The sequence below is a fragment of the Artibeus jamaicensis genome, unplaced genomic scaffold, assembly GCF_021234435.1.
Source record: "Artibeus jamaicensis isolate MK-2021 breed Jamaican fruit bat unplaced genomic scaffold, CSHL_Jam_final contig_76, whole genome shotgun sequence".
Taxonomy (NCBI): domain Eukaryota; kingdom Metazoa; phylum Chordata; class Mammalia; order Chiroptera; family Phyllostomidae; genus Artibeus; species Artibeus jamaicensis.
In genome coordinates, this window is record NW_026521954.1 from 1,526,056 (window position 1) to 1,546,523 (window position 20,468).

Consider the following 20,468-nt stretch of genomic DNA (forward strand, 5'->3'; position numbering starts at 1 on the left):
TGGGACAATCTATACATTTTCTAGTTTAAACAGTTAAAAACTTCCAGTTCTACATTCTAATTTTCACAGGGCCGTGAGAGTTACTACATAGCAACTAAGGAAAGTAATGAATAACATGTGCAGAAACTACAGCCAAAATAATATCTGAAAAGCATATTGCACTCAGTGCACTGCTCGGTTGCATCGCAAAGGACCACCCCCTGTTTGTGAAGCCGGGGAAAGAAAGCGGGACCTTTGCACCACGCTCTGGGGGCGTGGTCTTTTGCTATGGAGGCTCTGACTTCTCCTAAAGCAAAAAGAGCAACAGCAGAAGAGAACTGTGAATAATTTCATCCTAATGCAAATCCAGAATGGTAGATACATATATCTAGAATAGAAAACAGTGCTTATGTGGTGTTTCTGGGTTGTACATGGGTCATTATGGGTATTTGTCAAATGAAGATTTTAAATATTCTTAGCCACAGATGTGTGGATTTGGACAGACACTTGGAAGAATTAACTTGCATGGCGAGGGTGTTCTAGACCAGCAGTTTTCAACTGGTGTGCTGCAGGAATTTTTGAAATAGGCAATGCCTGGCTATTTAGTCAAGGACACGTACCTCTTTTCCCTTGGATCATCAAATTAAAAAAAATAAGACAGCCAACACAACGATAGCTGTCTGGTGTGAATGAATAAAAATTATACCTACTTTTTTGTTGGATCATTAATAAATCTATTTTTTGGTGTGCTGCAGGACTTTAGTAATTAGTTTGTGTGTGCCATGGGATGAAAAGGTTGAAAATTGCTGTTCTAGACTATTATGGAAATTATACAAATGTAGAAGCAGGTGTACAAAAGAAAAGAAAATGAACTCTAATGAGTGAAGTAAGTAACCTTTAGGAGGTAGGAACAAAACAGTGGGAAGGAATATATTATGGATAATACTTAACATGAAGTTAAAAAAACTTTAATACGTGCTATTTCTTTTACCTGCTGTGAGCTTTCTTTGCCAAGGCCAAGTCAGATTCTAGCTCATCAATCTAATTTCTATGTCCTCCAACATTATCAAGTACTATGAATTTTATCAAAAATCTTTATGCCACACTCATTTTTAATGTTTTGTCATTTATTTTGCCATCTTGTAGCCCTTTGTAGCAAGGAACAAGTTTCTAAATGGATGGTTTGAGAACATAGAGGATAATTTTAACTGATTTCAGCTTGGGTACCCGGAATCCCCTTAAACCACATGTCTCTCCTAAGGCGTGCCAGCAGGTGCCCCCTGCACATCACACCAGAGTGGGCAGGGTGCTTGTTAGTGCATCCCCGCCCTTTGCTTCTGTGGGCTTATGGGGTGTTTACCAAAAATCAGTGGGTGCTTCTTCCCTAATCTGTTTATTCCTGTGCTGCTTCTTAAAGTCATCCTCCCTTACTTAAATATGTCCTAAGTCTTCAAAATAATAATCTGGTCAAAACCGTTGCCAGGAAAACCAGGTATAATACTCTACAAAGACTTTCTGAGTTGCTAGAACATTTGCTGTTGAGTTTGGGGTAAAATAAACTTGGGTGAAGGGCAGCAGTAGCTTCTGGTCTTCACCTTAACGAAAGCAGCCGTGGATGGTACCTCAGGAGGGAGGCTCCTGCAACCAAAATACACAGGATTTCAAACGCAGACCCCTAGGCGAAGTAAGGTTCTTTGCCCTACATCACACGTGTGCACGTTTATATTTTGAGTTAACGTTTGAAGTAGGTATATTTTATTTTTTATGAATCCCCACTTAAATCTGACATCTATTTAGCACCCAGCTGCTACATCACACCCTTCGGATAATGAGGTTTCCACTGTGTCTTGAGTCTTCTTCCAACCCAGTTGTCTCCTTTAACTTGATAGCAGAAGCAGATGCCTTAGCGAGTAAGTAACGGGAGCAGTGTGATTGGGGGATGTCTCTCACCTCATCATCAGACTTTGTTATAAAAAAATAGACCTTGTTCTTGCCATGGGGATTTGTATTCTGTTTTTAACACCTGAGTTAACCACACCCGCAGAGTTGGGGAAGATTTGCAGCCAGTTCTAATTTGGGGGGAAGGAAAAGTGCAGTGTCCAGCAGAGAAAGCAGTGGTTGGCCATAGTAGCCGTGAAGAAAGAAAACAGAGTTTAATCCAGCTCTTCTCGGTGCTTCTTTAAATTACTAACATTAGCTGAGATGTGGAGATGGCTCCTTTGTGACACATTCACTTGGAAAACAAAATACCACTGCTTTCTAGCTTCGTGGATGGTACGACTTCACATGTTTTTACACTGTGAGACTGTTAAATTGTGGAGAAGATTCAATACATGTTCTCAAATGCGTCCCTCTTTTCCCGCCCATTTCCCATTTGTTTGTTTAGCCCATTTAAGTTTTGACCTTTACTGAATGCCATCTGTACACCAGGCCTACGACATGGGCCTAGAGCTAGTGGGGTTACCAGTTTATTTAGCCTGTTCAGAAAAATTAAATAAAATGTGAAAATGACATGAAAATTGCTTCAGAGAAAAATGGGAGCTAACAGTGAACAAGCCCGTTCGTGGAAGGGGCTGATTCTCATCCATCCTACTGTATTCACAGTTGCGTCACTTTGCACAATGGCTAGACTCGGAAAGGAACTCCAAAAAACACTTGAAAACGAGTCTTTCGTATCGCAACCCTTTACTGAGCACCTGTTTTGGATCAGCACTAGGTGTACAAAATGAGGAGACCGGTTCACTCTGCAGAGCAACTCAGAGCCTTAGGTGATGATTCTCAAGCCTGAGCTAAAACCCAGAGCTGCTCTGGCTGAATGAAGCCTTTCTGAAGGGCCATGGGTCCCCCTGAAAGTGCATATCTGTGCTGAATATCCACTGCTAGGGATTTTTCCCAAAGAAATAATCCAGGAAATGAGCAAGATGTTGACTCTTTCATAGTAATGATCTTCATCTGTAAATAGAATAATAAAGGACGTACCAGATGTTCCAGCAGATATTCTGAGACACCTAGTCCACTTGATAAAGAATTTAGCTCTGAGTTATTTTTTCTTGTTCACAAATATTGTTTGATAGTTCTTTCTCAGTATTTAATTTCTATCTTCACAGTTTCCTGAGCCAGTTCACTGTTTGGCTTTCCTTTCTCCTAAGTCTCCAAGGCAGAGTACATAACGTATTCAGTGCGATGACGCACTTGGTCTTTGAACCCTTCTGTCGTTGTGGGGTTTATTTCTTAAGAGTCTGTGATAAGTTGACCCAAAGTTAATACCAAGGATGATTTTAGTGTGGGTGCTGCTGTTCTCTCTTCCTGCTCCACGTTTACACAGACGGGTGTTTGGTGCTAGTTGGCCGTTAGTGGCTTCAAAAGAGAATTGAGGCGCATGAACTACGTAACCGAGTATTTGGTGTTTACTGTGGTTGCTTGACCGTGGTGTCTGAGAACAGGTCGCGAGGTTAGCCAACTCCCTACTGTTCATTTCAGCAGAGGTTTAGGTAGTTTTAAATATATATTACATTGCCTACGATCAAATTTCAGTGGCTCAGAGCTTTTCATTTCCATAAATGGTATCGGTTTCAGTTAGTATTTGGACTGCTGTTCCACAGCCTGTCTGACTTTTTTCCATTCAAAGGTGAAAAATTAGAAATGCTGATGTTCTTAGGAAGTCATGGAATTTCTGAACTCCAATGTTAGTTCTCTAACAAGTTAATGCAAACTTGATAAAAAATAAACTAGTACTGGTAAACTGGTAAACTAGTACTTAACAAGGTATCATAGTTTGGTTTGCCTCCTAGAGGTTTGCTTCTAAGACTTCAGCGTTATTTTTTTCCCTTGAAGTGGCATCCAGGTTAACAGAGGACCAAACATTTGCAAACGTAAGATTTTTTCATAATGGAATAGAATTACGTATTCATTTGGCTCCCCTGCTTCTTATGTCCTTCAAGACCATTGACATTTCAGAATGCCTTTTTTTCCCAGAAAACAGAGCTAACTGATCACTTGTTCTAATTGAAGGGTTTCTCCTCTTCAAAAATCTGAAGTCGTTGAGATGGTCAAGAAGCAAGTCAAAGTCATAACCCTTGCAATCGGCGATGGAGCCAACGATGTGAGCATGATACAGACAGCACACGTCGGGGTCGGCATCAGTGGTAACGAAGGCCTCCAGGCAGCCAATTCTTCCGATTACTCCATAGCTCAGGTAGGGCATCATTTCTGCAAAGCCCACCAGTCCTGTCAGCCAGCTGACACTTGGAAAAGGAAAACACTAACATTTCCCACTCTTGTTTTAGTTCAAGTATTTGAAGAATTTATTGATGGTTCATGGTGCCTGGAACTACAACAGAGTCTCCAAGTGCATTTTGTACTGCTTCTACAAGAATATAGTCCTCTACATCATCGAGGTAATAGCAAGTTAAGTTTTAATTCCATGCTGCTTATATAGATATGTAAGGAAATTGTCTTTATGAAGACACGTTCTCATCTTAATTAATCCATTTGCCCACTTTATATAACTTCTAAACATGTTGCAGGGTGTCCAACCTGTGGCCCACAGGCCGCATGCAGCCCAGGATGACCAGGAATGCAACCCAACACAAAATCACAAATTTACTTAAAACGATAACAGATTTTTTTGTTCTCGTTAGTGTTTGTGTATTTAATGTGTGCCCCAAGACAACTCTTCTTCCAGTGGAGCCCAGACACATCAGAAAGTTGGACACCCCTGGAACAAAAGGTTGTCAGCCACGGAGAATAATTAATGTTTAAATTCTAGCTAAAAAAGGGATATTGCTTTGGTAAGAAATGTTCACTTAGAATTGCTAATGAAATATTCTTTTCAGTTTTGAAAAGACTATAAACTATATAGAATTTTTTAATGAAGCTCAAAAACATACAAGAGAAAATAATATACTGTTTGGGGATACATACACAGAAGTTGTATTTTAGAAGAAAATGAAGGGACTGATAGACATGAAGCTGAGGATAGCAGTTCTGCAGGGGCAGGGGGAGCAAAGAGGCAGAATCAGAAAGGCTCCATCAGCAGTGTTGCTAGTATCGGTCATCTTGTAGTTCTTACTACGTTTCAAACTTAGGCACTTATACATCTAAGTATCCCTTGCTACCAGATCTGTTTTGGTTTCTGAGTTTGGTTGGTAGTAAGAATTTAGATAATGAGGAATTAATCTAAAAATTATCAGAATATTTAGTTCCTGTGTCTGGATAGCAAGAAATTTCAAATTCTAATTTATATGTCAAATATGCTTTTTAAGTGAAACCTTAGCCTGGGTCAGGAATATCACCTCCAAAGGGATGTATTTTTTCCTACAAACAGTGTTGCGCCCAGCACCCAGCGGGGGCCGGACACCGGGCTCCATTCAGCAACTACAGAGTAAACCAGGCGTGTTGCCCGCCCTCCAGGGGCTTCCCTCAGGGATACAGCGCAAGCCTCGGGCGTGATTTTAAATTTTCTAGAGGCCACATTAGTAGCAAGTAAAAATGAAAGCCCAAATTAATTTCGAATGCTATTTTATTTAACTCAGTGTATTCAATATTATCATTTCAACACACAACCACTATAAAGTTCTTCATGAGTTCTTTATCATCAGAAGGAGTATTTGTAATATACTTAAGCTCCAGATGTTATCAGTTTCTTGCTCCTCTTGCAGCTCCTCGGAGCGCGCAGGTGGGCTCTCGTAGCTTTTTAAGAAAGCCCTGCATCCGCCCCTCCTGCCAGAGGTGCATGTGCTTCACCCTCAAACCTGCTGGCTGTTCCTACACATCTGATAGAGGAGACACCACCTAACCGTTGCTGTATGAAAACAACATCCCATACTTGACACGAGAGAAGTCACACTGTACACAAACAAAACAAATCTAGATTTCACGTGTACCCTGCAGGCAGGTTAGTTGGAACTACTGTATGTTTGGTTCAGCTGTTCTCTGGGCCTGTCAGGATGCTTATCTCTTTGTTAAAATACTGACTGAGCACAGTTCTTATCCTCAGTCAGCTCATAAACTGAAACTTAGTTTTCAGGTGTGCAAGCAGTTTTATTTATTGGTCACTAAAAATCTGTAATTAGGTTACAACCCATTAGGTAAAATAATCAAATACTTGGAAACACAAACAGGACGATCTGTAAACTTAACATATTGTTCACTACAACTGATTTGGCCTATAATGGTCTGTGTTTTGAAGCAAAATGTACCTCCAAAATAGCTTATGAGATCCAAAATATATTATTTGTATATATAATATAATATTATATATAATACATAAATCTATATTATATATTATTATATGTACAATTATTTTATATATATTTTTGTATATATAAATTTGTGATCTTTTCCTGAAATAATTACTTTTGATTACCAGTCTCTAATGTAGTTACTTGCTAACTACATACTTTTCTAATCATACTTTTTCTCATTCAAAATAATGTCTATTTATATACTTTATTTTCATATAGTTTTGAAGATATTGGGACTTTAAAGCCATTAAGTGTGCTTACAAAAACTTAATTTTATAAAGTGAAATAAAAGTACTCAATTTGATTTTTTTAAATCTAGATCATTGACAATCAGCAGTGAAATAGGTAAAACTAATGTACAAAGAGGGGAATAAAATGTATTAAACTCAAATGGAAAACTGACTCTGTACTCATTGTTTCATCCAGCGTTATACAATTTGTGGGTGATCAGCCCTAAATTTCACTTGGCTTTGCCTTTAAAGCCCCTTCATGAGATATTTAACACAGACCAAATTCTTTAAATGCTGAAAAAGAAGTTAAGTCCTAAGCTCTATTGGAAAACTCTTTTTTTTTTTTTAGTTATTTTTCTTTTAGCACTTTAAGGAAATGTACTTTGAATAGAATTCAACTATCTTGGAACCAAATTGACCTTTTCCATCAATTCCCAGATACCCAACTTGAGCCAGCTAAAACAAGCCCTGCAGATGTTAATGGCTCATGTCAATACTGGGAATGAATAGACAGAAAACACATCACTGAATGTCCCTAGTGAGGACAACTGCCAGTCTCCAGCCTCCCCTTTCAGTGTTTTGTGCTGATCAGGCGTGGGAGCAGTGGAGTCGCTGACTGTGTGTAAGCTGCTGTTTAATATGCAGAAATGCTCCGTCAGGAAACTGTGTGTGAAGCTTTCGCGGCCACGCCTCTGCTGGGACGCAGCCCTCTGGGAATAATACCAGGAGGGGCAGGTCTGAAGTTGCTTTGCTAATAAAGGAATAGTCTGGAACACTATGGGTTTTACAGATTATCTGCGAAAACTGCTTTTCCCATTGCCCTGTTGCCAGGAATGCCACTCTCTGGCTCCTTCGTGGCCATAAATTACAGCCAAACAAATAAATACAGATTTGGCAGGTGGCTGAATAAGACGCCTGCTTAACGGTGGCCGCCCAGCAGCCACTTTAGGTGTGCATGGAAAAGACTGGTTCTTTCCAACGTGGTTTGTGTCCGATTTCTTGGGAGACATCTGACTCCTTCCTACCAAAATTAGATTTTTTTTCAAACGATTGGTTGCACCCAGGCTTCCTGGTAAGGTCCCAAAACAATGTGGTGGTTCTAATTTCTAGAAGCTCTGAATGAAGTCAGTGAGGTGATGTTTTCCCCACACATTGTGCTGGGGTGTGGGTTTCCTGTGAATTTAAATAATACAGAGACCTCTCCAGAGGAAGCAATGTCTTCCTTCTGCATCTCTGGTTTCGGCTGCATCAGAGGAGGGGCTTTTATGTATTTATAGAAATGTACGTGTTGTTTTATTTAGTGCGAGAGGGTGTTTCTAATATACCTTTTAACTACAAATTCCAACTGACTTGAAATCAGCCTTCTGCCGGACTTCGCTGTTAAAGACCTTCTGTTTTTGAATGTCAAAATGTTTGCAGGATGGTGTAGGGTACTGTCTTGGAAAGTGTCTCCTTCTTCAAAAAGGGAATTAGAATACAAAGTTTTTTAAATGCAGGAAGAAAATTTCTAAAAAGTACTCATCTTTCCGTAGGAAAAATAAAAAGGTAAAAATGTGTTTATAGCTATCCACTTAAAACTTTCTGCATTTCTGTCATAAAGCAGTAAATTCATGCATTTAAAAAATTAACTGTGAAAACAGACATGTTGGCTTATTTGCAGATTACTTGGAGTTTGAAACTTTTTGTAAGTAGTCATAGATTAAGGGAGGTTCTTAAATTCCAAGTTCATAGTGGCACATTTGAATCAGCACCTCTTGTTTTTTACGAAGAAGCTGGGAGATTGTTCACATTTGCAAATATTACTCACACACAATAAATTTATTAACATAAATTGTTATATTACTCAGTAATGATGATTGCAGAGGCTGTGGGCTGAGCCACACCCATTAGACTAATTTGCTATGCACATAGCTTTGGCTTTCTTCAAACCAGTTTTGAAGTTTGCAGATTTTAGACTGCATTTTTATGCTAAGGCCATAACTGAACATTTTGATTTAAAATTTTCTTATATTTCCACTATACCCTAAGAAATCTCTAAGAGTTTTTTTGTATCTAATACCACAGTAGATCAGAGTCACCTTCAGAGAGAACTTTACCATCACTCAGAGCATCACAAATATATATTTACATAATTCCCATCTCACAAAGGCCAAATGTGAAAACCCAATAGCAGCGTTGAAGTCTGTCTTGTTAATGTATGTATACTTAACACTAAGAAAAAAAGTAAAGTCAGCAGCATCACCCTAAAGAATAAATTTAAGTTCACACGAAGGTGCCAAATTCTTTTCACGTTTGCATGCACAGATGAATGATGTGGCTCCCTGTTTAGGACAAATGTTCAAATTTTTTCTGTAAATATATGTGGCGAAGCAAGCAACAACATCAGATTTGTCTCCAGCTTCCGTGCTTTTGTTATCGTTGTTGTGCATGTGTGTTACAGCCCTAACACAATTCGGGCTTATTTTTCATGTGCTACTGCTACTTTGCTTCTGTTTGTTTTTTTTCATTGCATGAAGTAAACATTCATTTTTTTATCCATGCTCAGTCATTCCTTTCAGCTATAAAAAGGAGAAAGATCAATGTGGGTGCAGGAACTGTCCATTGGGAGGCCCGCCTGGGTACATATTGATAAACGGTGAATTTGTAGCGATCCATGCTTCTGTAATGAGGTTAAATGAAACGTGAAGTGTGCAACTCCCTGCAAAGTCCCTGCAACTCCAATTCAAAAATTCTCTTGACGGGCATGTCAAGCCTGCTTTCCTCTAAACAGGTTTTTTGTTGTGTTTTATGTTTCGGTTTTGCGTTTGTGTTTATGTAATCTCATTGCTGGGCCAGCATTTTGCTCTTCCCGGTCAATGTGATTTTAATTACATTTTAGATAATGTAGGAATTATTGATTTACTAATATCACTGTAAGCTACCATTTGTCTTAAACATATTGGATAAAATCTCTCTATATTCCCTCTTAATTTTGTATCCAACATTAAGATTTCTGTTTTCAAGAGAATTATGAAATATATAACATTATGCTCTATTAAAGATCTATTTTATCAAAGCATAAACCTGTTATAAAATATTTTAACATATAATTCATATTTTATATTCTGATATTTTAAAATTCTGATGTAATTATCAAGAACTATTTTAAAAGTTCATATACTTTGACCCATTAATTCTACTTCTAAGAATTCATCCTAAAAAAAAACCAGAAACAAACAAAAACAAAGAGGCACCAAGGAAATTTTTTGCGGTGGTATTATGTCTATTGTCTTGATTATGGTGACAGTTTCGCAGATATATACATATATTCAAACTTGCCAAGTTGTATACGTTAAATATGTGTGGGTTTTTTGTGTATCAATTATATTTCAATAAAGCTGCCTTTTATTGAATAGAAGAACTCATTCTAGAGAAATACAAATGTATGGAACTTCTGTATAAGAATATTCAGTTTAGAATTATATATAATAGCAAAAACTGGAACCAAGCTAAATATCCAGAAATAGTTACAGCTACCCTATAGGGACTGTACATCCATTAACATCATTTTAAAGGGTACGTAACAACTTAAGAAAATGTGTGTTGCATGATGGTGCCGGGCAGTGGAGCAGGACCTGACACCACCCTCATGCAGCAGGTCTCCTGCAGGTTAGTTTCTGAACTCATGTCAATGAACTGTGTGAATACAGTTAACACAGAAGAAAAAGAACAAGGATGGTATTATTACAGGACATTATTTTGTCTTCTGAATAAATGTGTTATTTTATCATAAAAAGCAATAATCTTTAAATAACTATCAGGACATATTTTAAAAGGGAAATAAAGTTCTAAAAATTTAATGGCATAAAACATAGTCCCTGAAGTGTCTTTTAAAAAACAAGATTATATTTACATTTTTTAACCTGTGATTGCCTAGTGATGTTGTGTGTGTTTTTTTTATTCAACAAGTGGAACCAATTTTGACTTAAATAACAGATCCTTCATGAAAGCATCCTTCAAATTAAAAAGTAAAGCAAAGAAATGCCATTTTCAAGAGAGTCATGAACATACTAAGTTATTATGCAGTGTTCAGTCCACAACAGATTGGACACAATGCACTTATTTCTGTGTGTTCTAATTTGGGGGCTTTTGGGCTTTCTTTCTAGATCTGGTTTGCCTTCGTTAATGGCTTTTCGGGACAGATCCTCTTTGAGAGATGGTGTATAGGTCTTTATAATGTGGTAAGTTTGGAACACACTGGTTTTTCCTGTGTTACTGAACACTTTGGGATGAAGGTTCACCCTGCCTTTGGCTGCTTGGTGTAACGACTTGTGTGTGCCCCTCAGATGTTCACCGCAATGCCTCCCTTAACTCTCGGAATCTTTGAGAGATCGTGCAGAAAAGAGAATATGCTGAAGTATCCTGAATTGTACAAAACATCTCAGAACGCCCTGGACTTCAACACCAAGGTAGGATTCCATGTCCCGGCGCGCATGGGCACAGGGGTGTTGCTTTACTGCTCTGATCGCTTGGGGTATCTGGTCTTCTTCCTACATGAAGGAAGCAGCTCCATGGTGTCAAGCCTGGCTAGCCAGATTTGCCTAAGGTTCAGATAAGGACTGGTAAGGTTTTGGTGCATTTTGTTATCAAATGAAAATGTAACCACGATTCGCTGGGATTTGCCAGGCAGCAGGAAACCGGGTCTGGCAGACAGCCGGAGTGTCTTTTGGGCCCCAACTTGTCTGTCTGTCTCGGCAGTGCTGTGGGGAAGTGGCCACTGTTCACAGGGGTCAGTCATCCAAGACAGGCAGGGACTGTCTTTACATGTGCAAAGTGGCGAAGGGTGACAGAGCATCCTCTATTAATTTGCAGTTGTGTGAACTAGCTTTGTCCTTATTAGAATACTAGATTATTTGAATTGAGCATTAAAAACTATAGTCTCTGGGAAATAACTCACTTAGTCATCATACTCAGTAGTTCCAGGCCATAAAATTTAAAATACAAGATCAAATACCCAACATTTTATCTAGAAATCATGTTCTGGGTTTACATCCAGCCTAACACAGCACGGGAAGTTGTTATGCCTTGACCCGTGGTGTTGGTTCATCCCAACGTCAGAAGCCGCTCATTTCCCGCACAGTTTACTTCCCTGAAAGCATAGCCAGTCATATTTTCTAGTAATTCTTGTGTCAGATTAGTATGAGGAAAAAAACTTCTAATTTTCAAACAGCCAAAATAAAATAGGTGCCATTTTAAAACTAAAATAAAAGTAACAAATATAATACATCTTTCCTGAATTTTTCCTGTTTAATATAGTCTGTGTTCAATAGCATGTTAGTAATAATTATTTGTGACCTCGATGCAGTGTTTTGAATTTAAGACAATTAGTGTAGAATACTTTAAACATTTATCAATTTTTAAAACTCTCAAAGGACATTTCTTCTCAGGAGACCAAGACAAAATGAAGCAGGTATTTCAGTGCCTGTAACCTCACACCGTAAAGGTCAGTGTTGAGTTCATGGCCAGGATGTTACTGACCTTCTGAGCCAAGGTCTTCATGAGTGTGCCGTGCACACATGCCCAGGTGTGCACAGACGTACAACTTCACGGCATTATTTTAAATCACTGAATTTGCTTAATTAAAGAAAACCGAAGCATTCTTGGACTTAGACCATTAGTTCTGAAAAGTATTTTTATTAGTCTCTTTAAACTATTGCTATGTATGATATGAAATGTATATGCTTCTATTTTCGAATGTTTTAATCCTGGATGTTTTAAACTTATTTATGAAATCCAATTTGTATTCAATTCTACCACCTTGCCATAATGTTTTCCATGACCTGTGGTGGGCATTTTCTAATGGCAGGCCACCGTGGTCCGTGAGCTGAGGAGGTGACCTGAGAGCCAGGAATGGCCCAGGCATGCTGGCGTACTAACAGTAACTCTCGGGGATCTAGACTGTTGTATCGACCTCGGCCGCAGGTCCCCAAACTGCTGTGACTCAGGCACCACAGTGCTCTCTAGAGAGTTAACTTCTCAGCTGCGAACTTGGCCGTGGGACTCTCGCTTACCAACACAGCTGCTCACAGGACTACTCAAAGCTCTAAAAAGTCACATCCTTTCATGCCCTTTGCACATCTCAGTGCGGACATGGCTTTGTGGCCGGGGAGAAGGTGTAGCAGGTAGTACAGTTTAAATGTGGATGCATCTGTCCTTGCAAACTTTACTATTTTTTGTTGTTGTTTTTCACGAAGTATCATTATTGTCAGAGCCCATGCATCACCAAAAATCATCAGATCCGTCCACATAGACTATACAAGGCTGGGCAAAAGGGAATTCACAGTTGTGAGCCTGCTAGAGTTTTCTCTTGTTGTAGTGATGCTATCATTTGTCTTCCTCCATATGAACAGCTGTAACCTACTTTCGCCCACCCCTCAACTTCTGTATCCATTTCAGTATATATATAGACATGAGCTGCCCACCATTTTTTAATAGGGTTTATGGATCTTTCTAATGATTTCAGTGAAAATTCTGTGATTAAATCCCATGGAAGTGTTTTAAAATTCAGAGACAAATGGCTACAAAATGCAGAGTTGTACGCCCGGCAGTTATTGTGGGTCCCCAGTGGAGGGCATTGTCACCCTGAATGACAACGATTACGTTTGTTATGGTAAAAAGGGTCGGAGGTTCGGAGGTCATGACAGGGGTTAAAGGATTAGCATGTGACAATAAGTAGCGGTCAGGAAAATGGAAAAGTAGAACTAATTTTTCTTGCACCCACCTGTGCTTTCTGTCAAATAAAAACTTGTGGTAATGACATAGTGAGGGGAAGAGACAAAGGTTAATGAGTAACACAAGTTCAAATGTGTAATGTATTGGAGCGTAAATTGGATCATACAATCCTGTGTGGCTGCGTGAACTAGCAAAGGAGACTGAGATCACAGTGGAAAATTGGGGGAGGCAGGCAACTTAATTTCTGTTGTTTGAACAGCTTAAAACTATTAATACGTGACAGTTTTATTTAGCCTAAGTTTTGTTTGCAAGAATCACTTTTAAATGACAAACTGCAATTGTTCAAAGGGCTGTAAGAATTCCAAAATGTTCCTATAAATTAATCCTTCATATTCAGGTTACAAAGCAAAAGAAAGTACCAGTGACGCTTGCTCTCTTGTTCTTAAAATACAATTGATGTCGAAAGGAATAACTATTAAATGATATTATAATTGTGCAAAGTTTGATGTTGACAGGCATTAAAAATTGTGAAAGCCTTTAATAAATTCAGTTATATTTTTATGTAGTACAATGCTTTACTAAGGAATTACACAATTTAAAATGTAATACCAGCTAGTTTGAGTATATAACATGTATATACATATATACACACACAGATACATGGAGAGAGAGAAAGAATATGAATGCATTATACCCTTACCATCAAAAACTTTACACTTCCACGGCACACAAGAAAGAGAAAGTAAGGATTTCACCCAATTCGATCTTTTCCAAAGTCTCTTCTTCTGGAATTGTGAAAATAGTCCCACTGAAAAGAATTCCAGGATCTGCATTATTTAAAATTTTATTTTCTTTTTCAGCAGAAATTTAAATGTTTAATACTTGGTTTTAAAAGGTAGGAAAAAATGTCAGTGAAGCTGAAAAAAACATTTTGAGAAACATAAAAATAAATAAATGACCCATGAAGGTCTAAGAGGCAGAAAGTGTCTGTCAGTTCTATTAATTCACAGTGGTGGCCCGGCAGAGACACGTTTTGTGAATCCAGCTCCCGGATAAAAAGAAAGGTCAGAGTTCACAGAGCCAGTTGATCGCAAGTGGTTCTCATGGATTTTTGTTTTCCCTCAGGTTTTCTGGGTTCATTGTTTAAATGGCCTCTTCCACTCAGTTATTCTGTTTTGGTTTCCACTAAAAGCCCTTCAGTATGGTAAGTAGAAAGGATGTGAATGCTAAGAGATGACTTTTTACTTTTTTAGAAAAATAATTTATTGTCGATATATGTTAAAAGTTAAAGCAGTGTTTCGTTATATGGTGTTCCTTAACCTGAAATACATGCATCCAAAAGTCATACACACATTAAAGGTTTTTATTATTCCTTTGGGGGCAAAGTGATTTAATATATGCAAAGCCTTTCTTCTCTACTTCTCATGTTTTCCCAACTTGCAGAGAATTAAATTTTAGGGCTTTGTTGGTCCTGTGTTGATGTATTGTTTGAAGAAAACAGTGCCGATATTTTATTACACCTATGAGGCTTGTCTCACGCTCTCTATACTGAACCTCATCAGACATGCTAGTATTTTCAAGCAGACTCGAGCCGCTGTCTTGAATGAGCGTTTCAATCTGTTTTTATGTTCATCTTGGACTATAAGCTTTTTCTCCAGTTCTTTTAAGGACGTGGCGTTATTCTGTCAGTTTTGAAAGGTAGGATCATGGTGAATTTCCTATATACATTAAAATGATTAAGTAGCCACTTCAGAGAAAGATCTCTGCGATGCTTAAGCTGGTGCTACTACTAGCCGACCGCTCAGTGCCTCTGCTCCCGAACTATAGTAATTAAAAACTCCATCCGAGGATTTGTCAGCTCCCGGATGGTGCAGGCCGGGGCCTCGCCGACCGTGAGTTAGTGATTGCCCACAGAAAAGCGGGCTGTCCGCGCATCCTTGCCCACCTGTGGTCGGTTCTCCTGGAGCCGCCAAAATAGTCCTTGTAATAAGTGCACCTGACCAGGTGCCTCTCTCCTCAAAAACACTGCCCTGCCTGGGTGGTTCATTTGTTTGGAGCATCATCCTGTACACCAAAAGGTTGCAGGTTCAAATCCCGGAAGGGCACATAGCCAGGCTGCAGGTTCCCTCCTCGGCCAGGCAGTGTACAGGAGGCAAACAATCTCTCTCTCATCAATAAACATATCCTCAAGTGAGGACTTTTTAAAAAACCCACAGACTTCTATCACACTGAGAACAGAATCCATAGCCCCAACCTTGGCCGGCTTCTCCATCTGACGGCCCCCCACTCTCCTCCTCCCTGTTCCCCCTGCTGGGCCCCGTGCACTTCCTCACTCTTTGCCCTGACAGCCCAGCTGGCTCGCCCCCTCACTCCCCAGGTCTGTGCTGGGAGAGGCCCGCTCAGGGCCCCTTTATCCAAATGAGCCACCAACACTGTCCTCACGGCTCCTGTCCCTCTATCCCCTTGTCTTGTACCTTCTGCACAATACTTGTCTAACGAGGTCTGATACCTGCTTATTTTTCATTGCCTTTCTCCCCTGTTAGAATCGGAGCTCCAGAAAGACAGGAAACTGTTCATTTAGTTTCCTGTTGCGGGTGCAGTGCTTAAACCAGAGCCCTGCTCTCTGTAGACACTGGGAACGTCACAATGAGGCAGCGAGAGCCTGTGGCCGAAGGCAGCATTTCCATGTCCGCGTCAGAGATTTGTTTTAATTTATTGAAGTCAGAGATTTTTATCTTGTGCCTCTATTCATTGCTCTGCCAGTACAGTAGTAAATACTGCTCATTTTTTAGGCCATGGAAATGAATGTGGTAAGAAATCTGATTAAAGTAGAGAACACTGACTCCATAGGCGGGGAGAACCACAATGGGATTTTTTTTTTGACATATAATTCACATACCATAAAATTCATCTTTTTAAATTACACGATTCAGTGGTTTTTAGTGTATTCACAGAACAATGCGAATAACACCACTATCTGATGCCAGAACGTTTTCATCACTCCATAAAGGAAACCCCATTCCCATTAGCAGTCACTTCCCACGTCTCCCCACCTCCCCCAAGGCCCCAGTAACCACCACTTTTCATCTCTGTGGACTTTCCTGCCCTAGGCCATTCACATAAATGGAAGCATGCGATGTGTGGCCTTGGCCTGCCCGTGTTGCAGCCGACTCAGTACTTCATTCCTCTTTGTAGCTGAAAAATATTCCATGCAATGGCTCTATCATGTTTTGTTACCCACTTACCGGCTGATGGAGATTTGGATTAATTCCACTTTTTGGAGCCATGAGATAGTGAAAACCAGGATACAATTCCGGATTCCTTGACCATAGATAAGTTCTCCAGTTCAAGTTTGTTTTTTCAAGTAAGCTTGCTTGTTCACATATTTCAGTGTGTGAAGTTCTCAAAGTATGTTCTGCAAACCCTTGGGAGTACCAGAGACCTTTGGGTGGTCTAGTAGGTCCTTGAAGTCAACATTTCATAGCTTCACATTTTTTATAATATTACCAAGATATTATCCCTACTGACACAAGAGCAATGGTGAGTAAAATTGCTAGTATTTTGGCACGACAGAAATACCGCTGTACTAGCAGTCATCATATCCCTCATTGCCAAGTACCCCCACACTTAAAAAGCCACTAAAAAAGCCAGTTTCACTTTCAGAATACTCGTGAAGATACTGTACAACTAGTACTTTTATTAAGTCTCTCCACTTGGCATCTATCTTATTCATATTCTGAGTGACAAATGAATGGGAAGTACGCCTGAAGCACTTCTGCTGGGTGCCAAAGTGCCAGGCTCGTGTCAGGGTCAAGTGCCTTGTGGGTCGTTGCAGCTGTGACCTGGGGTTACAGTGTCGTGCAGGGTAAAAGACCCATGCCCAGTGCCAAGTGGACCAATGCACTTTAATGTAAGAGACTACCAAAAGTCCACCCTGCAACTAACCTTGAAGGAACTGTCTCTACCTCTTTAAGAAACTGCTTGTTGAGTTTTGATCTACTACCAAAGAAGGCCCAGTTATTGGAAAAGATTGCTAAAATATGCCCTGCCTTATAACTCTGTCTCACTGGGAAGTTAGATTTCCCTCATATATTTAGAAAAACAATGAGAATCTGGTTGTGTTCTATTAAACCAGATATTAAAGAGATTTTTTAATGTGAAACAATGCCCATTTTTCTCTTTTTTTTCATTTTGGAAAATAATTATTTTTTATAAAATTTATTATTCATAGTACCATATTCGGTTAGTTACTATAATTTTTAAACATATCAGTACAAATATTTTTAATGTTCTGTCTTAATTTCTAATTTGGTAACTATAGCTAGAAATTTCATAAACAAACTTTTGGGGGACCCTCAATAATTTTTAAGACTCTAAGAGTCCAGAGACCAGAAAATATGAGAATGAATGATTCACCTGAATCATCCAAATGCCAAACCTGACAAGCCCAACAGGAAGCTTTTTTTTCTCAATGTGATTTTGAAATGAATTTCTGTTTTTCTTGTGATGAACCAAATGGTGATTAGAAGACTTAGTTGGGCCCAACTGTGATTATTTTTGATCACTTGCTTACATTGGCTAAGGGAACTAACCAAAGTAATCAGCAGAGGTAATCAAGATATTTTCAGAGATTTTAGAGATTTCTGAGTTTGTTGATTTTTTTCATGGAAATTTGCAGATTAATTGCAAACGTTTGCAAGTTTGTCTGCTACATACCCACAAGAGTAGCACATCAGACCCTCCGTCCATAACCATGGCATCCCCCCCATAGAGAAAGGTGGTCTCCTGGACGTCTGGGCTCCCGGCAGGCGGCCCCGCCTGGCTACTTTGACCTGAATGCTTTAGGGAGGGACAGGTCACATTTTGGGATGTCCGCCATGTGCCAGGCATCCTGCTTGGTCTTCTACATATGTTACCTCACTTTAACCGAAAAGGCCCGACAGGTAGGGAGTCTCACCCCATCTTTTACATGAAGAAATTGAGCTCCGCGGAGACTGAATATGAATTACCCAAGAGGACGCAAGTAGTGACAGAACCAAACTTTGCGGGTCCGACGCCCGCCCTTCTTGCCTTTCTCTCCCTCCCAGCACCACCCTCCCTGACTCAGCCCACACTGAGTCTAACATGTTCTGTTCTTACATATCAGGCTTTGGATAAATATTATCGACTGTGTGTCTATAGAAAATAGTATGTTACACATACTATGGATTTTTAAGTGTTTGGTGATACCAATGAATTATTCAGGTTTTTTTTTTATTTTAATGTGATTTTTTTACATCAGTAATAGTGCTTTTTACTTGTTAGCTACCACTCCCTTCATCTAAAGCCATGTTCATCCATTATTACTGGAGTTATGAAATACCTATGTTATTGCCCTAAATTGAGCCAGATCCTCAGAGTGCCCTATGCCTGGAATCACACGGTGCTCCTCGGCCGTCTGTGAGCTGCTCTTACGAGCCTCTTTGGTCCTTATGCCAGAACTTTACTGAGAGATAGTAGGAAGGCCCCCTTCACCCCGTTGTTATCAGGGCTCTCTGCTGAGGGCTCAGAGGCCTCTCCCTTCTCAGCGCTCAGAGCGTTGCGCTTGGCTTGACTAGTCAGTTTCATTGTTTCCTAATGTCATGGACCCTGAGAGCTGGTTAACAAGTCAGGTTTCCTTCTTCATATTGGCTATTGGAAATGTGTTTTTAATGTGTGACCTGATTTCTAGTAACTTTGTGAGACTCCTTACAGTGTTTTTTTAGCCTTAGTTCTAGCTCCATTGTGTGGCCCTTGGCTCCATTCTTTAGTTGATTTACTACTTCTACGTTGATTTACCTTCGAAAGGATTCTGAAGGGAATGCTTTCTTTTTTAAAATATATTTTATTGCTTATGCTATTACAGTTGTCCCACTTTTTTCTCCCCTTTATTCCTCTCTGCCCTGTACCCCACCTCCCACCATCATTCCTCCACCTTAGTTCACGTCTGTGGGTTGTACATATAAGTTCTCTGGCTTCTCCATTTCCTACACTATTCTTAACCTCCCCCAGTCTATTTTGTACCTACCATTTATGCTCCTTATTCCCTGTACCTTTTCCCCCATTCTCCCCGCTCCTCACCACTGATAATGTTCCATATGATCTCCATTTCTGTGAATCTATTCCCGTTTTAGTTGTTTTCTTAGTTCATTTTTGTTTTTTTAGGTTCAGTTGTTGATAGTTGTGAGTTGTCATTTTCCTGTTAGTATTTTGATCTTCTTTTTCTGAGATAAGTCTCTTTAATACTTCGTATAATAAGGGCTTAGTGATGATGGACTCCTTTACCTCGACCTTTTCTGGGTGGAAGTTTATCTGCCCTCCCATTCTAAACAATAGTTTTAGGAGACAGAGTTATCACTCTTGGATGTAGGTCCTCGCCTTTCATGACTGAATACATCTTTCCAGCCCTGAAGGGCACTCTTTCATTTTCTTTTCTAACAGGCCTCTCTCTTCTCTGCCCACAGGTACTGTGTTCGGAAATGGGAAGACCTCGGACTACCTGCTGTTGGGGAACTTTGTTTACACTGTGAGTGCAGGACATTTGCCTAGTTTGCATGTAAATGGAATCTGTTTGTGTGTGCTCACTTTATTTTCAAATTTATTTATTTATTTTTTTTTACCGTGCAATGAAACCTTTATTAACACTTTGAACAGGTTCAGCTATTACTGAAACTGGTAATTTCTAAACTTAAACTGGGAAAAATGGCTAGAATGCAGAATAGTGGCCATCACTGGGGACTATGAATGCCAAAACTGAAGAATTAACAGCCACCCCTTAGACGGAGGACCAGGTGCAGGGTGGACTCTTTCTGGATGTTGTAGTCAGAAAGAGTGCAGCCATCTTCCAGCTGCTTGCCTGCAAAGATGAGCCTCTGCTGGTCAGGGGGGATGCCTTCTTTATCCTGGATTTTGGCCTTCACATTCTCAATGGTGTCACTGGGCTCCACCTCCAGAGTGATGGTCTTGCCAGCCAGGGTCTTCACGAAGATCTGCATTTTGACAGAAACAACAGCCTTTAACAGTGTCGGTCGCTTCTGAGCTATTTTCAAATTTAAATGCACACACTTCTGGATTTAAGGATTGGTTGTGCTTCCCTCTGAGAATAAAATGAGATGTTTTCATTAATAAGAGATTATTATATATTAACTTATCAAACTGTCATTTAGGTTCACTGGCTTTATAGGACTCTCTGGTTGCTATCATTTTCATTATTCCCTTTTTACTCATATTACCCCTTTTTGCCCTGTTCTCTTCCTTCTCCCTTTCCTCTCAGTTTTCTTGTACT

At 39.7% G+C, this 20,468-nt stretch overlaps 2 protein-coding genes across 4 annotated transcripts in view; one reads left to right on the forward strand and one right to left on the reverse strand.

Annotated features, from left to right (window-relative positions):
- The window catches only part of ATP8A1 (ATPase phospholipid transporting 8A1), a 215,835-nt gene that overhangs the window by 162,500 nt on the left and 32,867 nt on the right, over positions 1 to 20,468 (forward strand). For all 3 annotated transcript variants that reach the window (XM_053672277.1, XM_053672278.1, XM_053672279.1), the window contains 6 exons: positions 3,991 to 4,174; positions 4,266 to 4,376; positions 10,600 to 10,674; positions 10,780 to 10,902; positions 14,291 to 14,369; positions 19,648 to 19,709. In XM_053672277.1, the coding sequence (XP_053528252.1) occupies positions 3,991 to 4,174; positions 4,266 to 4,376; positions 10,600 to 10,674; positions 10,780 to 10,902; positions 14,291 to 14,369; positions 19,648 to 19,709 (634 nt within the window). The remainder of the gene's footprint in view (positions 1 to 3,990; positions 4,175 to 4,265; positions 4,377 to 10,599; positions 10,675 to 10,779; positions 10,903 to 14,290; positions 14,370 to 19,647; positions 19,710 to 20,468) is intronic.
- On the reverse strand, positions 19,788 to 20,181 carry LOC128628439 (ubiquitin-like). The gene has a single exon (XM_053672280.1). It carries the CDS (start codon positions 20,176 to 20,178, stop codon positions 19,945 to 19,947), a length of 234 nt encoding a protein of 77 aa, XP_053528255.1. The 5' UTR covers positions 20,179 to 20,181; the 3' UTR covers positions 19,788 to 19,944.